Source organism: Peromyscus maniculatus, chromosome 21, assembly GCF_049852395.1.
Source record: "Peromyscus maniculatus bairdii isolate BWxNUB_F1_BW_parent chromosome 21, HU_Pman_BW_mat_3.1, whole genome shotgun sequence".
Classification (NCBI taxonomy): domain Eukaryota; kingdom Metazoa; phylum Chordata; class Mammalia; order Rodentia; family Cricetidae; genus Peromyscus; species Peromyscus maniculatus.
In genome coordinates, this window is record NC_134872.1 from 6054802 (window position 1) to 6072735 (window position 17934).

Below are 17934 nucleotides of genomic sequence, written 5' to 3' on the forward strand. Positions count from 1 at the left end.
CTTGTCTCTGGTGCTAAGGAAGGCTTTGTGACCAAGCCAAATCTGAGGGCTGTGTACATGTCAATCATGTGACCCAGGATTTGACCATAGAAGAGCTTATTCAAGCAATGATCTCATTATGATGCCAGACATGAGACATCACACACGTGCTGGTGCACACACCCACACACACCCACACAGGAAAAGTTTTTACTCCTCCTGATGGGCTACCAGCTGCCATGGGCTGGCCCTGGTCTCCTCTGTGATGAGGCTTCTGAGCTACCCACACCCCATGGATTCTCCAAGCCACAGCTGGGTGATGGCTGGCTGCTTGCAACCCTTCTGTGCCCAAGCAATGCTGCTCTCCACAGAGATTCTTTAGCTTTGAGTCATTGCCAGCCCTGGAGGAAAAGGGAAAGAAGATGAAGAAATAATTTAGTAAAAAACAGAATCCTTTCTTTTGACAACCAGTTCTTGCCATAGTCACTGTAACACAGGGCCACTTCTGTGGGAGCAAGGATGTCTGGAAGAAAAGTTTCTTGTTGACTGTGAAGGTTTAACCCCTTAGTTTGGTCAGGGCCAGAACAAGAGGAAAGGAACAGCCCCATTTATTGTCTGGGCCCAAGCAGGGGCTCTCATTAGCAGTTGAAGAAGGGAAGGCAGCCCATTGGCTGGAGGAAAGTGGGGCCAAACTGGAATAGAACCCGAGGAACTGCATTTAATGACAGTAGCTCTGCTGCGGCCTTTGCATTAACCGTGGACAGGTCCCTGGCCCTGTCTGAGTTTGCAGATAAATGGCCAGAATCAGGTCCCCTGGCTGTGACTGGTGTCCCAGCTGTGGTGGTGGATGCTTTCTGCTCACATCTGCCCTGCCTCGTGGACTCATTTGCCACTGAAGTCTTCTATCCTGCCCTGTTTATAGGCTTGGCATCCTGGCTGTCAGCTACTTTTCAGGGAAGCATGCCTGGGCCTGGGTGAGAACTCTTGCTGAGGCAGTAATACTGGGAATCAGATTTCCAGGGCTCTGTGTGAGGGGTCATAGGGATGGAAACCTGCAGAGCACAAATCCTGTCAGTGAAGCCTGTGGTGTTAAGTTGACACGGTGTGAACTACTTAATGGTCCCTCTTTGTTCCCTTAATTGTTTTCCTGTGAAAACAGACCAGTAGTAAATGATGCCCAGGGCTCCCAGAGTAAAGGCACCTTTAGTTCCAGGTGGGGTACCTGCTGTGCTCAGCAGTTTTAGAGTGAGACCATTGTTCTGCCATCGGAGAGGCAGCCTTGTTAATAAGACTGGGAGTGCTGTCTTCTCTTCTGGAGGACTTATAAGCCCTGCTGCTTACAGTGAGCTGTCCCCACAGAGGCGGACTCTGGTGAATCACTAACCTGGTGCTTTTCCAGTGAGTGGTAGGAGGTGTCTGTATGTGTAAAGGAGCTTCCCTTGTAGGATCTGCTGTTCTGTTAGGCATGAGTGGGAATCCCAGCTACCCCCACTTCACTCCCAGGCTGTACTTACCACTTCAAACAGCTCTGGAAGTTTTGTGCTCTGGCTTGATTGCGGTAGCTGGTATGTGATTATTCTTAACTTGTCTTTAAGACACATCCGCATCAGGGCAGATGAGTAGAATTATCAGGGCAGGAGTCTCCACAACCCTTCCCTGCGTCTCCAGCACTGTGGTTTTACCATCTTGGCTCTAATGCCAGGACTAGCTGAGGAGCCCCTGATGCTCACCTTTCCTGTATGGGAGGTGCTTACCTGCTTGAATCAAGACCTTCTCAGTGGACAAAGCTGCTGTTCTCCCACAGAAACTCACATTGCTAGTTACTGACTCTCCAAACTGTTGGAGGCATCTGAAGTCACATTATAATTCAGCAGAAAGCTAGCTTTCAGGGGATCTGTTCCCACAGCCCTTGGGATCTGTGAAGAGGATAGTTACAAGCTGGCTCTGGTGGTTCATGCCTTTAATCCTAGCCCTGGGGAGGCAGAGACAGAGGATCTGCCTGTTGAGGATCAGCCTGGTCTACACAGCAAGTTCCAAGCTAGCCAGGGCTGCAGCAGCAGAGGAGAGGGAAGGGTAGGACAAGGACAGGCCATTTAAGTGGCAAGAGTATTTTGTTTTCTTTTGAGGTGGATACTAGCCTGTGGGTAGAATATGTGCATGTCAGAGAAGAAGCATGGAGAAGGTTGGCAGTAACAGTGCAGCTCAGATAACAACTACTAGAAAAGTTTCTCATAGAAACACTGTGGGGAGAGGGCAGAGAAGAAAGGCTTGGATTTTACCATTTTTTGGAGGATAAAATGGTTTAGTCACACTGTGGAGATTTCATATACAGGAATTGTTTTCGGTTTTTCTATTGCTGAGTCTGGGTTTATCAAGAAAAGGGGTTTATCTGACTCACAGGTGGGATGCCAAAAGTCCCGTGAAGCTGCTCCATCTGTTCATTAGCTTCTGGTTAGGGCAGCCTCAGCTGCGTCACAGCGGGGCCGAGCATGGGGTGCCGGGCTCACGTGATAACACCCCTTTGCTGTGGTGCCACTCAGGAGTGGGTTTGTTAGGAGAGGAGTCTGGAGGACCACCAACCCACCATGCCTCATCTCTGGCGTGTTGTCTCCCATCCCGGCTGCACTGGACATCGAGCTTCTGGCATTGGTAACCTTGGGGAATGAGCCAGAACGCATGGAGGACTAGAAAAGCACCTGAGTCCACAGGGTGCCCGACTCTTTCCCTGCCTTGGCCTGCCCTGCAAGGTAGCAGGAATGGGAGCTTTGCTACATTCCTCCCGTCTCTGTGCCCAACGGAGTCTGGGTGTTTCTTTCTCCTAGGGCCTGGCTTTGAGACCCCGGATTCAGAGCGGTGTCCCCCGGGAGGAAGACGAGCACCCGTATGAGCTGCTGCTCACGGCAGAGACCAAGAAGCTGGGGGCCCCCACTGGAAGGACTAAAGGTACTTCCTCCCTGCTTCCCTCCAGGGCACAGGAAAGGGTGGCGGGAGGGCAGGTGCTGAAGATGGAGTCGCGCCGCTAAGGTTAAGTCTGGGTCCTCATGGTCGCGGGGTGGACTCTGTGGTTCCTGACCTCAGGGCAGTGTGCTCCTTGTCGGGTTCATGACGGGCTATCACCTGTAACTATGGTGCTTTGTCACTGTGACTCGCTTGTATTGCTTCAGCAAAATCCATTCCGGACATAAGTTCCAGCCCTGCAGAGAGGGGGATGCACGGGCACTGGGCTGACTGAAGGGCAGTGTCTGGAGGGAACCTGCCTGTCCCTGTTCCCCACAAGTGGAACTATGAGGTCCTTCACCGCGCATGCCCACTGTCTCCAGTTGGTTCTGTCACTCCCACCTTGGTCAGGTACCCCAGCACACTGCCTCTCATCCTGTTCGGAGGCCTCCCCTGGGCGTGTAGGAACTGTCTTCCTCCTCATAGCAGCTGTTTGTGTCCTGTAGTTTCCACTGGGAACCCCTCTAAAAGGTTGCACTTTAGATGCAATGAGATGCATCTGTGTTTGTGTCAGTCTGTGAGTGACTGCCAGCCAGGACCAAAACGGGCAATCTGAGAACTACAGAGGGCTTTCCTCTGTCCCTCTCCTCGGATGTCTGTCCCAGTGATCTGCCCTTTCAGAACGTTCCGTGAATGGAGTCATTCAGTGTGCACCCCTGACTTGTGCAGTGCATCTGGGAACCATCTGTGCTGGTCTTCAGTCATTTGTTCCTCTTCACTGCTGGGTGACGTTCCTTTATAGAGAGAGGTGTGCCAGTTTATCCTTTCCCACCCAGGGACAGGGAGTCATTTTCAGTTTTCCCCAGTGGCAGGTACAACTACTTACTCTTTCCATTTTTCATGCAGGCAGAGGTTCTCATTCCCTGGGATAAGCATGTCATTGTAGGAGGGCTTGGGGTTCTGGGTCCCGGGTGCAGCACTCTTCTCAGAGAAGCCACTCAGCCACTGTGCAGTGACTCGCCGTTCTGGGTCCCCTGCGGTGTGCTGTCACACACACACACACGCACACACACACACACACACACACACCCGCGTCGGTGTCATCCTAGGAGAGGAGGACATCCGCCTTCCCGACTGAGCTGCTGTGTGAGCCAGTCCTCCATGAAGTGTCCGCCAACACCTGCCGCTCCTTTCAAAAGTGGGTCGTCTCCGTCCGTTACTGAGGTCTGAGGTCTCTGGGTGTTATTGGCTTAAGTTCCTTTTTGTCTTTTTTGAGACAAGGTGTAGCTCAGACTGGCTTCTAACCCATGGCAGTTCTCCTGCCTCAGCCTCCCAGTGCTGGCATTACGTATGTGCGTCGCCCTGCCTGGCTGAATTGAAATGACTTTCTTCTCTTACTCACTTGTTTTGAACATGTTTGTTTTTGTTTTCTAAGAGTTTGAGACAGGGTCTTATCATTATAGCCCAAGTTGGCCTTGAACTCTCCATGATTCCCCTGTCTCAGCCTCTCAGGTGCTAGCTAGGCTTACAGGCCTGTGCCGCCACCACACTCTGTTGACAACTTCTTTATCGAATGTGCTTTTCTTTGGATGTCTTTTCTCTCACCCTAAGATCTTCATTTTGGTGTCAAATCCCACCGTTTGGGACGCTCTGGTGCCTTGACTGTATGAGTTTGCCCGTCCTGTGGGTACATCCTTAATTTAGAGCAGGCACAGCTCTGGTGCCTTCTCTAGAGTCTGAAATGACATGAGCCATGCATAGCCATTCACGCCTGTGATCCCAGTGCTCTGGAGACTGAGGCAGGGGATTACTATGAGCTCCAGAGTTCAAGTCAGGGTGGGGCTATAATGTGAGCCCCTTTCTGAAAAAAAAAAAATCATGGAAATTAACGTTGGCCAAACAGGCCTGTACTCTCAGGTTGCATTTGAAGCTGGTGCCCCGTGAAGGAAGAGGGTGATTCTTTGAGCAGCTTCAGGTGGGGCGACTGCACATAGCTAGCTCAGCCTTTCACATGAGCGGGAAGGAACAAAGGCTTTCCGAGTGGGCCTGTCTCCTGGCTGCCCGTTGTCCCTGATAGGGATTTTCTGTCCCAGGGTCAGGAGTTCTCCCAGTTCCTGGAAGCTTCGAAAGAAGACTTATAATCTCATGCCTGCCCCTCTGCTCCTTGCTCTCTGCCCTGTTTGGCTGGTGAGAGTGCATGCTGTGGGCATTAATTTAATTGAACCATAGTGGGAGGGGGGGGCACTGCCTGCAGGCTCGCCCTTTGGTGTGGCTCACTGGAGCTTTCGGACAGGCGAAGGCATTAACTACAAAACGGACTTTCTGGTCCCTCAGAAGCCCTGACTGTGGTGTCCCCAGAAGGGAAGCAATCGGCAGCCTACGGTGCTTCGTTCAAATCCGTCCTTTCTCCTAATCCATTAGTGCCATTTTCGTATGCAGCTTTCATGAACTAATTGATCTGTTTTCCAAAGGTTATGTTTATGTTAATGAGACAGAACTTGGCCTACCTTAGCCTGTAGTGTGGGGTGGAACAGGGGGTCCTTTTGAATTGCCTTGTTAATGATACTGGTATATACTCACCAAGAAGGAAAAGGAAGCAAGCATCACAAGAATACAGAGACGTCTCCGTTCTCAGAGTTGTGGAGGCGTGGCCGCCTCAGACATACGCTGTCTTCATGCAGGGGTGGCTGTGAGCTAGCCGACGACTCACATTTAACCCAGAAGGAGTCACATGTGGCCTTGAGAATTTGCTTTTTGTACCTGTCTGCAGATCATGGGTCCAGTTTGTCTTGGTCCCTAAGTGCTGGACTCTTCTTCACCGCTGCCAACCGGCCCCCCTCAGTTTTCATTTCCAGCTGGTGGCTGTGCGTGTCCCCAGGGCTCTTCTGTTGGGAGTTGTGTTGCTGCAGGCATGCTGTGTACACAGTTGTGTTTTTCTACCAGCAGAAGGAAGCGAGGAGGCCACCCCACCCACCAGCCCAACCCCGCCAGCCTGCGCCTGCCCCGCTGTGCACTGTCACAGTCGCGGGGACCCCGCCAGACAGTGGGGCTGGAGAGGCTCCTGGTTAAGACTGTGCTTCCTGGAACCCACATCAGCCTGCTCACAACCACCTTATCCAGTTCCAGGGGTCCAGTACCCTCTTCTGGCCCTTTTGAGCACCTGCATACACATGGCATATACTCATAAAGATACATATATATAAATTAAAAGACAGTTCTTCAAGAAAAAAAATAAAATTAGCAGTGGGGGCTGGGTCAGTCAGCACATGCCTTGCAAGCCCGAGGCCAAACATGGGACATGAACAAAGACTGACAGAAACGCACAGAGAGCGTTCAAACAGAATGCCTCGGTCACACTGGCCCTGTGTTTGAGACACTTGAACCACAGAGGGATATCCCTAAAGCTATCATAAGTGCCGTGTGGGCCTTCCGCTTTGGGGGGACATGCGTTTTCTGCCTCAAGGATCTGCTAACACTCTCTCCGACTGCTGGGTTTTTCCAGTTCCGTGGGCGTGAACAACGTCTCTGGTGGAAATTCTCCTGTGCTGCAACAGGCTCAGCTTTCCTGCTCTCCAAGATGAGGCCCATTCTAGGCGAGTAGGGATCCTTTGTGATTCAAACTGTCTCACACACAGGACCAGTGTGACTGGGCTGTTGCTGTGCTTCCCATCAGGGTTTGACTCGCAACTCCAGATGCCCCCCAGTATTCGGAATGCTCCCCCAGGGGTGGTGGCACCCTGCTTATCAAACAAGATTCTTACAGCGTTTTACAATCACTGAAGGTCAGGCTACCTACCCGTTGCTGGCATCACTCCCACATGCTGCTTGTGATTAAGTCTGTCGCTTTCTTGCTGCTGAGTTTCCTCCTTCAGATGCACAGAGCCGGAGGCTACACCAAGTCCAGAGGCCGTGATCACTCACAAGTGCAGCGACCGCTTCCCAGGCTTGATAGCACAGAGCAAGGAGCCAGGAGGGCTCAGCGTGAGCTGAGAAGTGAGGCTTAGCATGAGCAGGCAGGGGGGCCTGTGCAGGGGGGGGGGCAGGGGGCGCACTTGCCTTAGAAGACTGATCCCTGAAGGGGAGGGGCCTGTTCCCTCCGGCCCTCTGCTCCTGGCCTCTCCCATTCTCACATGGCCTTAGTGCTTGCTGTTGATTAAGTCAGAGTTCAGAAAGAGAAAATAATGCCAGTGTTCAGTCCCTATCTTTACCTCAAAGTCCAGGCAGTTTTTCCCGGCAGAAGTGTGCATGACTGAGTGTGTAAACAGGCAGCGTGGCAGAGCCACAGCGGCAGCTGCTCCCCAGCCTCTAACTTAGGCTCCTGACACAGCCAGGCTGGGACCACTGGGACTGCTGCTGCTTTGGGGTTAGAACAGTTGACTTTCCCTCTGGTTGAATGAGCCTTGTGAACATGGCGCCTGTATTTCCTTCCACGCGATGCTTTGACAGCTGTTTATAGACGTGGACATGTGTGATAAATACAGAAAACAGTTGAAAGGGGCAGAATGTGTTAAATTCATATGAAAGAGATAAAAAAAGAAAAGCAGTTTGCCGTTCAAAAGGGAGACAAATTATGTCCCTGTAAGAAATCAGAGATCGTTTTACAAAGAGGTCTGAGCTAAGCCCTGAAATTGAGGATTCAACTCAGTAGGCAAGACTGGGGAAGGAGCTGAGCAGAGGTTCCAGGCAGGGGTGTGGCACACTTAACGGTGGGGCGGAGGGGGGAGGGGAGTGTTGCCTGGAGCTTGGCCAGCACTCCAGTTTGGCTGGAACAAAGAGAACTTGTCATAGAGTGTTGGCTCTCAAATGTCAGCCTTTATTCCAGGGACAGAGCAGTACTGTTAGCTTTAGGAGGGTGGACAGCACAGGAGCTGCCCTTTAGAAAGAGAGAACTCGGGAGTCTCGGCGGGGAGAGGCCGGAGGCAGGGTAGCTGGCAGCCAGGACCTTCAGGAGTCTCTGAGGGTAACTAGAACTGTCCTGGAGGGAGGAGAGGAAGCCCTGAGGAGGAGGAAGGGGTGGGATGACAGGAGGGTGTCGCCAAGTGTGGATGAGCAAGGGCTGAGTGCTGAGGGAGACTGGGAGGTGTCTAGCCTGGCTGAGAAAGTCTTATGTAACCAGTAAACGTGGGGAGTCGGAAAGGCTAGGATTGAGGGAAGACGCTAAATCTAGAGTTCTGTGTCCCAGGAGAGCATGTGTGTGGATGTGCCGTAACACCCAGAAACGTGGATCTGAGGATTAGGAGAGACGCTGAGGTTAGAAGAGGAGCTGAGCCAAAGAGGAAAGAACAGGAAGCCTCAGCAAGCTGCATGCTGCCTGCAGAAATGAGCACAGGACTGGGTGGAAGTTTGTGTTTTCAGGGACCTGTTGCTTCCTGTTAGTCACAGTCCTGGTGGCTCTTCACTTTCGAGTCGTTAGCATGGGAAGGAGAAGGCATTTTAAAGAAAGTCCCTAAACACTGAGTGTGTGACTCTTCAGTTGTGTGGTTATGCTGAGGTGCACATTTGAAAAAGAACAGCCTTAAAACCTGATGTGGGAGCGGGCAGGACAAGAGGGTCACAAGTTTCACACCAACCTGGACAGACAGCAGAGTGAAGCTGACCTAAGCAGCAACTGCAGCCTTTATCCCAGGTGGCTGCAACTGTCTAAAAATGCCAGGTCAAGGGAGCAGAGGAAGATGAGCATGTGGCCACCACTACTAACACAGGTTCCAGGGACTCCGAGCTAGAGGATGAAGACTCGAAAGTGTCAGGTGGTTGGAAGGCTGTTGGTCAATCCAGATGGTGCAGGTGCCTCTCTGAGACAAATGGGAAGAAATGAAACTCCCTGGATTTTGATATGGTGACAGGATGGAACGGTTATGACGTGTGTTGCAATCCTCTCAGGAGACTGTCATGTCCTCCAGAACGTACCTGTGGGTAAAGATGATGATTTGGAAGAACAGGAGGGACAGTCGCTCTCATGGGGACAACAGAGTTTTCAGAAAGGAGCAAGACAGAATGAAGTTGGCCAGGCCAGATGCAGAGGCTTGCATTTGAACTCCTGCTCGCTTCCTTGTGGTCGGTGACCTTCAGGGTCACTTACCTTCTTGAAACTTCAGCTTCTGTGTAAATAGGACACCAGTTCTTCATGGTTGGTGGGAATTCTAAAGTGCCAGAAACACAGAGACCAGAGCTTCCTAAAGGGAAGACTCAGGAACCAGCTGGGTGAGCAGAATTGACCAAGAGAACCTCAGGGAGCCAGCAGGGTGAACAGGGGGAACCTGGGGGAGCAGGCAGAGTGAGCAGAGGGAGTCTGGGAAAGCTGGTAGGGTGAGCAGGGTGAGCCTGGGGGAGCCAGGAGGGCGAGGTGAATTTATGGAGGAATGGGTTAGTTGTCTCTTGAGTCTTGAACAGGCTTAGCATTGCAGCAGCTTACAGGAGAGAAAACCAATGGCTCTGAATGCCCAGTGTTGGTGTTAGAGCCAGGACTTAAGCTCTAGTCCACTGTATCCAGACCCATATCTTTGCCCATGACTAGAACCATTTCATCACTGGGAGGGGCTGCAGAGACAGAGGTAATCACACACTCAGACCAGAGTGTCTCTGATTGACCTCATACATCCCAGCTGTTCATGTTCAGAAAAAGATCCCAAGAGGGAAAGCCACTGGAATGGACTGTCACTTGGACCTCTCGACTCCCAATCCATCCTCTGTTCTGTTCTCAGGTTGCTGTGGACTGGACTGGACTCTTTGAGATCATGGTCTGTAGTAGTGACCGGGTCACCTGGTCAGGACCTTTCTCCTTGAGCACGCACGTGCCCTCTGAGAACAGTGCAGTCTTGTGCAGGGCCTGCTGTCTTCAGTATGTTCTTTCTTGCTCTTTTTTGAGACAGAATCTTGCTATGTAGACTAACTGGTCTTGAATTCAGAGCAGTCCTCCTGCCTCAGAATCCTGAATTGAATTATAGATTTGAGCCGTGTGATGGTTTGAATAAGATGTCCTTCATCGCCTTGAACGTGGGAGTACTTGGTCCCCAGTTGGTAACACTGTTTGGGAAACTTAGGTATGGCCGTGTTGGAGGAGGTTTGGCACTTGGGGCAGCTTTGAAAGTGTAAAGATTCACACCATTTCTGGTTCATTCCCTCTCCTTCATGCTTGTAGTTCAAAATGTAAGTCCTCAGTTTTTTCTATTAGTTGCCTTGGTCATGGTGGTTTATTCCAGAAATAGAAAAGTAACTTAAGCCACCATGCTTAGGGTAGGTACAGTTTTTTTAGGGACAGACAGTGCACGAACTTCTCAAGATCCCAGTTTCAGCCGAGGAAGGGGGCATACAGTTGTAGTCTCAGCACTGAGGAGCAGGGTGGCTAGTGTGAAGCCAGCCTGGACTAGAGTTCTAAGCTAGCCAGGACTGTCCAGCAAGACACTGTCTCTGTATGGAGAGAGGGAGGGAGAAAGGGTCAGACAGACAGACACACTAACGTTCTTGTGCCTTGATGATCTAGCTCTTCAGGTGCTGAGGCTTCTTCCCTGTGTGAGATTTGCAGGTTGGACTTTCTGTGACTCACAGGTGCCTTCCTCCACAGACCTCCTCCCTCCACAGACCTCCACAGACCTCCATCCTCCACAGACCTCCACCCTCCACAGACCTCCTCCCTCCACAGACCTCCACCCTCCACAGACCTCCACCCTCCACCCTCCACAGACCTCCACCCTCCACAGACCTCCACAGACCTCCACAGACCTCCTCCCTCCACAGACCTCCTCCCTCCACAGACCTCCTCCCTCCACAGACCTCCACCCTCCACAGACCTCCATCCTCCACAGACCTCCATCCTCCACAGACCTCCATCCTCCACAGACCTCCACCCTCCACAGACCTCCACCCTCCACAGACCTCCACCCTCCACAGACCTCATCCTCCACAGACCTCCACCCTCCACAGACCTCCACAGACCTCCACCCTCCATCCTCCACAGACCTCCACAGACCTCCACCCTCCACAGACCTCCATCCTCCACAGACCTCCACCCTCCACAGACCTCCATCCTCCACAGACCTCCACCCTCCACAGATCTCCATCCTCCACAGACCTCCACCCTCCACAGACCTCCACCCTCCACAGATCTCCATCCTCCACAGACCTCCACAGACCTCCACCCTCCACAGACCTCCACCCTCCACAGACCTCCACCCTCCACAGATCTCCATCCTCCACAGACCTCCACAGACCTCATCCTCCACAGACCTCCACAGACCTCCATCCTCCACAGACCTCCACAGACCTCCATCCTCCACAGACCTCCACCCTCCACAGATCTCCACCCTCCACAGACCTCCACCCTCCACAGACCTCCACCCTCCACAGACCTCCACCCTCCACAGACCTCCACCCTCCACAGACCTCCACCCTCCACAGACCTCCACCCTCCACAGACCTCCACCCTCCACCCTCCACAGATCTCCACCCTCCACAGATCTCCACCCTCCACAAGCTCCTATCCCTTGTCTCCGCCCACAGCCTCCCCCGGCATCCCCCTGGTGTTGGCATCTGCCTCCCTTTCTTCATTGATGGCTGGCATGAGTGGGTGGCTGTCTAAGGGCCTTCATTGTCAGCTCCCCAGCAAGCAGCCAGAACCTTCTCTGACTTGGGTTTTGAGCCCTACCAGTCCGGTGAGCCAAGAAGTCTCCCAGCGCTGGGCTGTGGAGTTCTCTTTCTGTTGCTCCTTCACCTGAGAGCCTGGAGCTGATGCAGAGGAGTAACCCAGGCCCCTTCCTGAATATCAACAAGGATAGTGCACCCTGGGCAGGAGCATTGGACAGTCGGCAGATCCGTCAGCCTCTCCAGGGAAAGCACTATTGACCCAAACCTCCCTTCGGTGGTCATGTATTGTCCTCTCTGTAGCCTCTACATACAGGGTCACCAGGCAGCCTCGTCCTGGGGACCCGCTGTCACAGCGGCCCTTGGCAGCTGTGAAGTCATGACTTCCTCAGGCCCCAGTTATGCTGAATGGAACTCGCTTTCTCACTTGCTCACCTCTGTTTTTTCTACTTGAGGAACTCATTCAAGTTGTTGATGCCTTGTTCACTGCCCTGTAGGGTACAGGATTAGTGAATGAAGGATGTGAAAGTTCCAGGGTGGTCAGATGTAAAGGAGGGAGGCACTGGAGTTCATACTTCGGGGTTCCCATGGATTAGTAATCAGAGCCTGTAATGAGAGTTGGCTGCCCCTCCTCTGCCCTGCAGAGCTGCCCAGAGCTGAGCGGTGCAGGCGCCTGGGGTGAGCTGGGTGTTGGGGCCCGTAGAGGCTTTCTCAGAAGAACCAGCACTGTGAGAACCACCCTGGCATCACCTTGTGGAGACTATTTTAGCACCTCATGTAGGCACGCTGGTCATCTGCCCCCTTCTCCCCAACTTCCCTGTGTTGTGTACTGAGCTTCCTTAGGGACCTTGCAGCTGCCAGTGTATAACAAGAAAGTTTGGAGTGGGGGCTGCACTCTGCAGCAAAAGAGGCACCAGGTAGCACTGTACAGCACCCAAGGGACAGGTGCCATCCACCGGATGTGGGGACTGGGAGTCTCGTCACTGTCGTGGCGGTAAAGGGATTTTTAAGCACCATGCAGTCCAGTCTGCAGAGGCCACACAGCTGGAGAGGAGCAGAGCCAGTACTTCCTCCTGGGTAAACCTCTGCCCAACCACCCTGGGCAAAGCATACCATGCCTGGGGCCACAGAGTACTCATCTGTGAAAACACTGGAACCACACACTCTGTTCTGTGGTGCTCGGCCTCATGAACAGTTCTTGGGCCGTTTGGGCAGATCAGGGGATTCTTTGGATGCACGCGTGTAGAATAGTACCACTTCCACGCATGTAGACGATACGCCTAAACATTAGCTTTGGATGTGATCACTGCCGGGTGTGGTGTTGCCTCAGCTGACGGCGTGGGTGAAAACCTGTGATAGGACTGAGTTCCCACAGGGTGTCCCAGGGTGGCACTGACGTGAGACGTGGACTTGGCCGATTATTGACGCTACTTCATGGCAGACGTTTTTGAGAGTATGGTAGTAGTTGGCCTCGGGAACTAGCAGTGTCAGATTTCTACAGTGTGAGGGAGGTCTCCAGAGAGCAGCAGCTGTCTCCTGGCTTGACAAACCAGACTGTTTCCTTTTCTAGTGGATCAGCTAAGGTTAAACTTAAACAAATATGAGCAGCTGGGAGGCCTTGGCAGGAGTGAGGCGCACACATTCTCAAAAAAAAAAAAAAAAAAAGAAAGGGAAAAGTCTGTTCCTGCGGAAGGACGAGGCGTGGATGTGGATCTGAGTGGCCCCGAGGAGAAAGGAAGCAGTTACTTCCCCCGCCGTTCTGTTTTGCACTTTCAGTTAAGGAATTCCAGAAGTCGCAGGTTGTGCTCATGACCTCCCTTTTCCCCTCCTAACTGCTTGCCAGAGGAAGGGCGGGCGGGCGGGCGGGCGGCTCTAAATAACACTGTGGCCTTTATGGAAATGTATCCAGTGTCCCCGGAGTCGCTTTCGCTGGCACACTCTTGCTCCCTGTCCCTCGTTCTGTCCTCACTCTGTCCTTCTGTGTGTCCTTCCTGTCTGTAGTTAGTGCTTCTCCTGGCCTTATATAGCAAGGTCTGGTCGCTAATGTTAACAGAGGTCTGACATGGGGATGGCTGCCAGGCAGCATTAATCAGGCCAGGGTTTGGGATTTCATAAATGCCCTGACTTTGGGTACAAATTGAACATGAACAATATGAAACTGTTCTCCTCCTCCTCCTCCTCCTCCTCCTCCTCTTCTGTCCTCTCCCTCCCCTCAGCCTACCCAACCTCTTTCTTCTCTCTGTTGTGAACTCTGCTCTGCCATCACGCGCTGCGTAGGAACTCTGTTGATTTTCGCCACGTTTAATTTTTTATTTCTCTCTGTCCACTCCAAGACCACAGGCAGAGCAGCAGCAGCCGGAGCCAGGACTCTGTGGAGGGGCAGGACGGGCAGGTCCCGGAGCAGTTCTCAGGTCTCCTCCACGGCTCCTCCCCAGTGTGTGAGGTGGGGCAGGACCCTTTCCAGCTGCTTACTGCCCCCAGCCAGAACCACCCCGAGTCCCCCCAGCAGGACGCCTGCCACGAGGCCAGCATGCAGCTGGAGGAGCCGGGTGTGCAAGGCACTGGAAGCCCACAGCCCGGCATCCTGGACCAAAGCAAGAGAGTGGGCTTCCCAGCAGGCCTGCCTGCCCCGGGCAGCCGAGCACACCTCCAGACGTGGACTCACACAGTGCCTCTGCACCCTGCTGGTGCTGAGGAAGAGGACGACAGGAGCAGAGCCCCTCCCACCAGCAAGCCCAAAGCGGAGCTCAAACTCAGCCGCAGTTTGTCTAAGTCTGACTCCGACCTTCTGACCTGCTCCCCCACGGAGGACACCACCATGGGGAGTCGCAGCGAGTCTCTGTCCAACTGCAGCATCGGGAAGAAGCGGCTGGAGAAGTCACCTTCATTTGCCTCGGAGTGGGATGAGGTAAGGCTGTCCTGATGTCACAGAGAATGTGGGCTGGCTGACCTGGCTGCAGCCCACTCCAGCTCCCCGTGTGCTGGCTTCTGGGACCAGGATCCGGGCCAGAACTGCCCCGTTCCTCAGCACCGTGCTGAGAATGTTTCTGATGGTGGTTACTGTGGCAAGCTCCAGAAGCCCGGGTCCTAGAGGACATGGCCCCGAATAGTTAAACCTGAGGGTGGAGACCTAGCAGGGCAGGGCAGGGCTGAGGGAAGGACAGTTCCTAGAAATGACATGTGTTTGGAAACATTTGGAGCCCATCTGCCTGTCTCATTCTGGAGTTACTTCCGAAGAGCCATGGCACTTCCTGCGAGTCTTTGGAGAGGCAGAGGGAAGGCCAGGCTTAGCAGGGGCAGCAGGTGGGGAGAGGGTGGGCAGTGCTTGGGAAGAGCTGTGAGGAGGGCTTCCAGGGGAGGGTGTTCTATCCGGCGTTCCTCCTGTCTATTCTTGCCATGGTCTTGAGACCCAGAAGCCTCTCCCAGCAGATGCACGCAGCCGGTCCCACATTCCCAGCTCAGTTAGGCAGAGGCTTTGGAGGCTCAAGAATCAAAGCGTGGTGAGGAGAACGCATTTCTGGTGTGAGACCTAGGGTCCCTCTTAACCACTGTTACTGAATATTTGGAGGTAGAACCGACAATTTCCCAGAGACCTTTGGAGTGTCCTACTGGGCAGAAGAACATGTGTCTGAAAGATTGGCAAATACCCTGGGAATGTTAAAGTGCCCGCCTCACAATCTGCTTGCTATCTTTGAAGTGGACTCAGCCAGTCTCCCAGGAACAATCTTGGGATGCATTTAGCTCTCTAAAAGGAGGGGCAGCACAGCTGCCATGTGCCTGTGAACATTCTGTAGCCCTTATACCCAACCCAGCCCGATGGCCCTGCTGCTGCAAAGTTATGTAAACCAAAGCCCATCCCATTCCCAGTGTGGGCAGGGCGGGGGCAGCTCCTTCTGCTCCTTATCTTCAGATAAGACCGGTCTTAGGACTGTTTAAACAGACGCAGGAATCCCTGTGCAAAGATCTCTCATTGCTCACTCAAAGCCTTGCTGGACCTGTTCCAGAGAGGTGCCAGGCACTAGAGGGAAGTCACTGTTGGGAGGTTGCTCCTGGGTCCCCCGGCTTACACTGCAGAGTATGTGTAAGAAGATGTCCCTCAGAACACTTTTAGGATAGCACCGGAATGGGGTGGGGACAGAGTCGAGCAGTAGGTCTGTAGACGGGGCACCAGTGTGGGAGAGAGCTTCCACGGAGAAGTGGAGTTAGATTGGAACCAAGGAATTAATACTCCTTTGGTTCAAACCAGATTGACGCTAACACAGTGAAGAGACAACACGAACAGATGGTTTGCTGGAGCTGGGAAAGAGGGACATTGGGTTCCTAGAGAGTGCAAGTGTGGTCAGGGTAGAAAGTGGACCAAACGCAGGGAGGCCCAGAAGATGAGGCAAGATGGGAACTGCGTGAAGCCAGTGAGCAGGACTGTTCAGATGTGCTGGAAGGCAACTTGGCTGACTCTGAACCGCTTCCTCTTCATGGCTGTCTTCCTAGGCATCCTTATCCTAGGATGTCCATAATGCTGGACAAGCACATTCACACACTGCTCAGGTGTGGCATTGCCAGGCAGTCTTATGTATTTTCACTTTGTATTTCCTCCTGGAGAACAAGCCAGATCACCACAGCACCTATACAAGGTTTCTCTGCTTTTATAACGTGATGAGGTTTTTGTGCTGTTACCACCCTTGCGCATACACACACACACACACACACACACACACACACACACACACACACACACACATTTTTCCAAGATGGGGTTCTACTATGTGGCATAGGCTGGCCTCAAATTTAAGATTCGCCTGTCTCCCATGGCCCTTGAGTGTTTGGATCACAGGTGTGAGCCACCATGCTGGGCAGAAGCTTTGCTGTATTTCACAAGTTTGTTTATTTGTTTGTTGGTTGGTTGGTCTCCTCATGTAGCCCAAGCTGACTTTGAACTTGCAGTCCTGGGGTTGTAGATGTTCACCACCATGCCAGGCTACACTGCTGTATTTTAAATCTGAAAGAAAATTGAAGGTGGTTGAGCCATTATGAAAGAATTCATACATTTGAGCCCTGCTTGCAAAATCACAGGCATGCCGGAGGTAGTCCCGCAACCATCGTGGGTAGTCCTGCGACCATCATGGATAGTCCCGCAACCATCGTGGGTGACCCTGCGACCATCATGGATAGTCCCGCAACCATCGTGTGCTATGTGGGGATGGACACACACCGGGTGGTCCTGCGACCATCGTGTGCTGTGTGGGGATGGACACACACTGAGTGGTCCTGCGACCATCGTGTGCTGTGTGGGGATGGACACACACTGGGTGGTCCCGCGACCACCGTGTGCTGTGTGGGGATGGACACACACTGGGTGGTCCCTCGACCATCGTGTGCTGTGTGGGGATGGACACACACTGGGTGGTCCTGCGACCATCGTGTGCTCTGTGGGGATGGACACACACTGGGTGGTCCCTCGACCATCGTGTGCTGTGTGGGGATGGACACACACTGGGTGGTCCCGCGACCATCGTGTGCTGTGTGGGGATGGACACACACTGGGTGGTCCCGCGACCATCGTGTGCTGTGTGGGGATGGACACACACTGGGTGGTCCCGCAACCATCGTGTGCTGTGTGGGGATGGACACACACTGGGTGGTCCCGCGACCATCGTGTGCTATGTGGGGATGGACACACACTGGGTGGTCCCGCGACCATCGTGTGCTATGTGGGGATGGACACACACTGGGTGGTCCCGCGACCATCGTGTGCTGTGTGGGGATGGACACACACTGGGTGGTCCCGCGACCATCGTGTGCTGTGTGGGGATGGACACACACTGGGTGGTCCCGCGACCATCGTGTGCTGTGTGGGGATGGACACACACTGGGTGGTCCCGCGACCATCGTGTGCTGTGTGGGGATGGACACACACTGGGTGGTCCCACAACCATCGTGTGCTGTGTGGGGATGGACACACACTGGGTGGTCCTGTGACCATCGTGTGCTGTGTGGGGATGGACACACACTGGGTGGTCCTGCGACAGTCTTTTTCACAGCATTGAGGATGGAACTCATATGCCAGGTGAGTCCTGTGCCACTGAGCTACAGCCCCAGCCCCTCAGCATTGCTTTTGAGCCATAATTTGCTTGTTTTTGTGGATTCCTCTCTGCAAAAATTTCAGAAGTGTCCCTTGGACTAGTCCTGAACCCAAGCCTCTGGCAGGCTGTCCCAGATGAGGGCCTTGGTGCTGACTGTGCCCACCCCACCCTAGTCAAGGTCTGGAGGCTGCATCGCCACATCCTGTGCTTGCCGAGCTTTTCCTTGGTGAACTTGGATCCACGGTCTTGGGGAAGTGGCTCTGAAGAAGACAGAGAACAGGCAGCTCCTCACTGAGGCCTGGGAGGGGGAGGCAAAGGTCCAGGGCAGCTGTGACTTCAGCACTGATGGAGTTGCAGTGAG

The 17934-nt window shown here is 53.3% G+C and overlaps 1 protein-coding gene across 11 annotated transcripts in view; it reads left to right on the top strand.

Moving 5' to 3' along the window:
* The window catches only part of Anks1a (ankyrin repeat and sterile alpha motif domain containing 1A), a 165593-nt gene that overhangs the window by 85253 nt on the left and 62406 nt on the right, over positions 1–17934 (top strand). For all 11 annotated transcript variants that reach the window (XR_013046873.1, XM_076558351.1, XM_076558356.1 and 8 more), the window contains 2 exons: positions 2802–2922; positions 13827–14401. Coding sequence is in view for 10 of the 11 variants with exons in the window: in XM_076558351.1 (XP_076414466.1) it covers positions 2802–2922; positions 13827–14401 (696 nt within the window). In the remaining variant the exon portion in view is untranslated. The remainder of the gene's footprint in view (positions 1–2801; positions 2923–13826; positions 14402–17934) is intronic.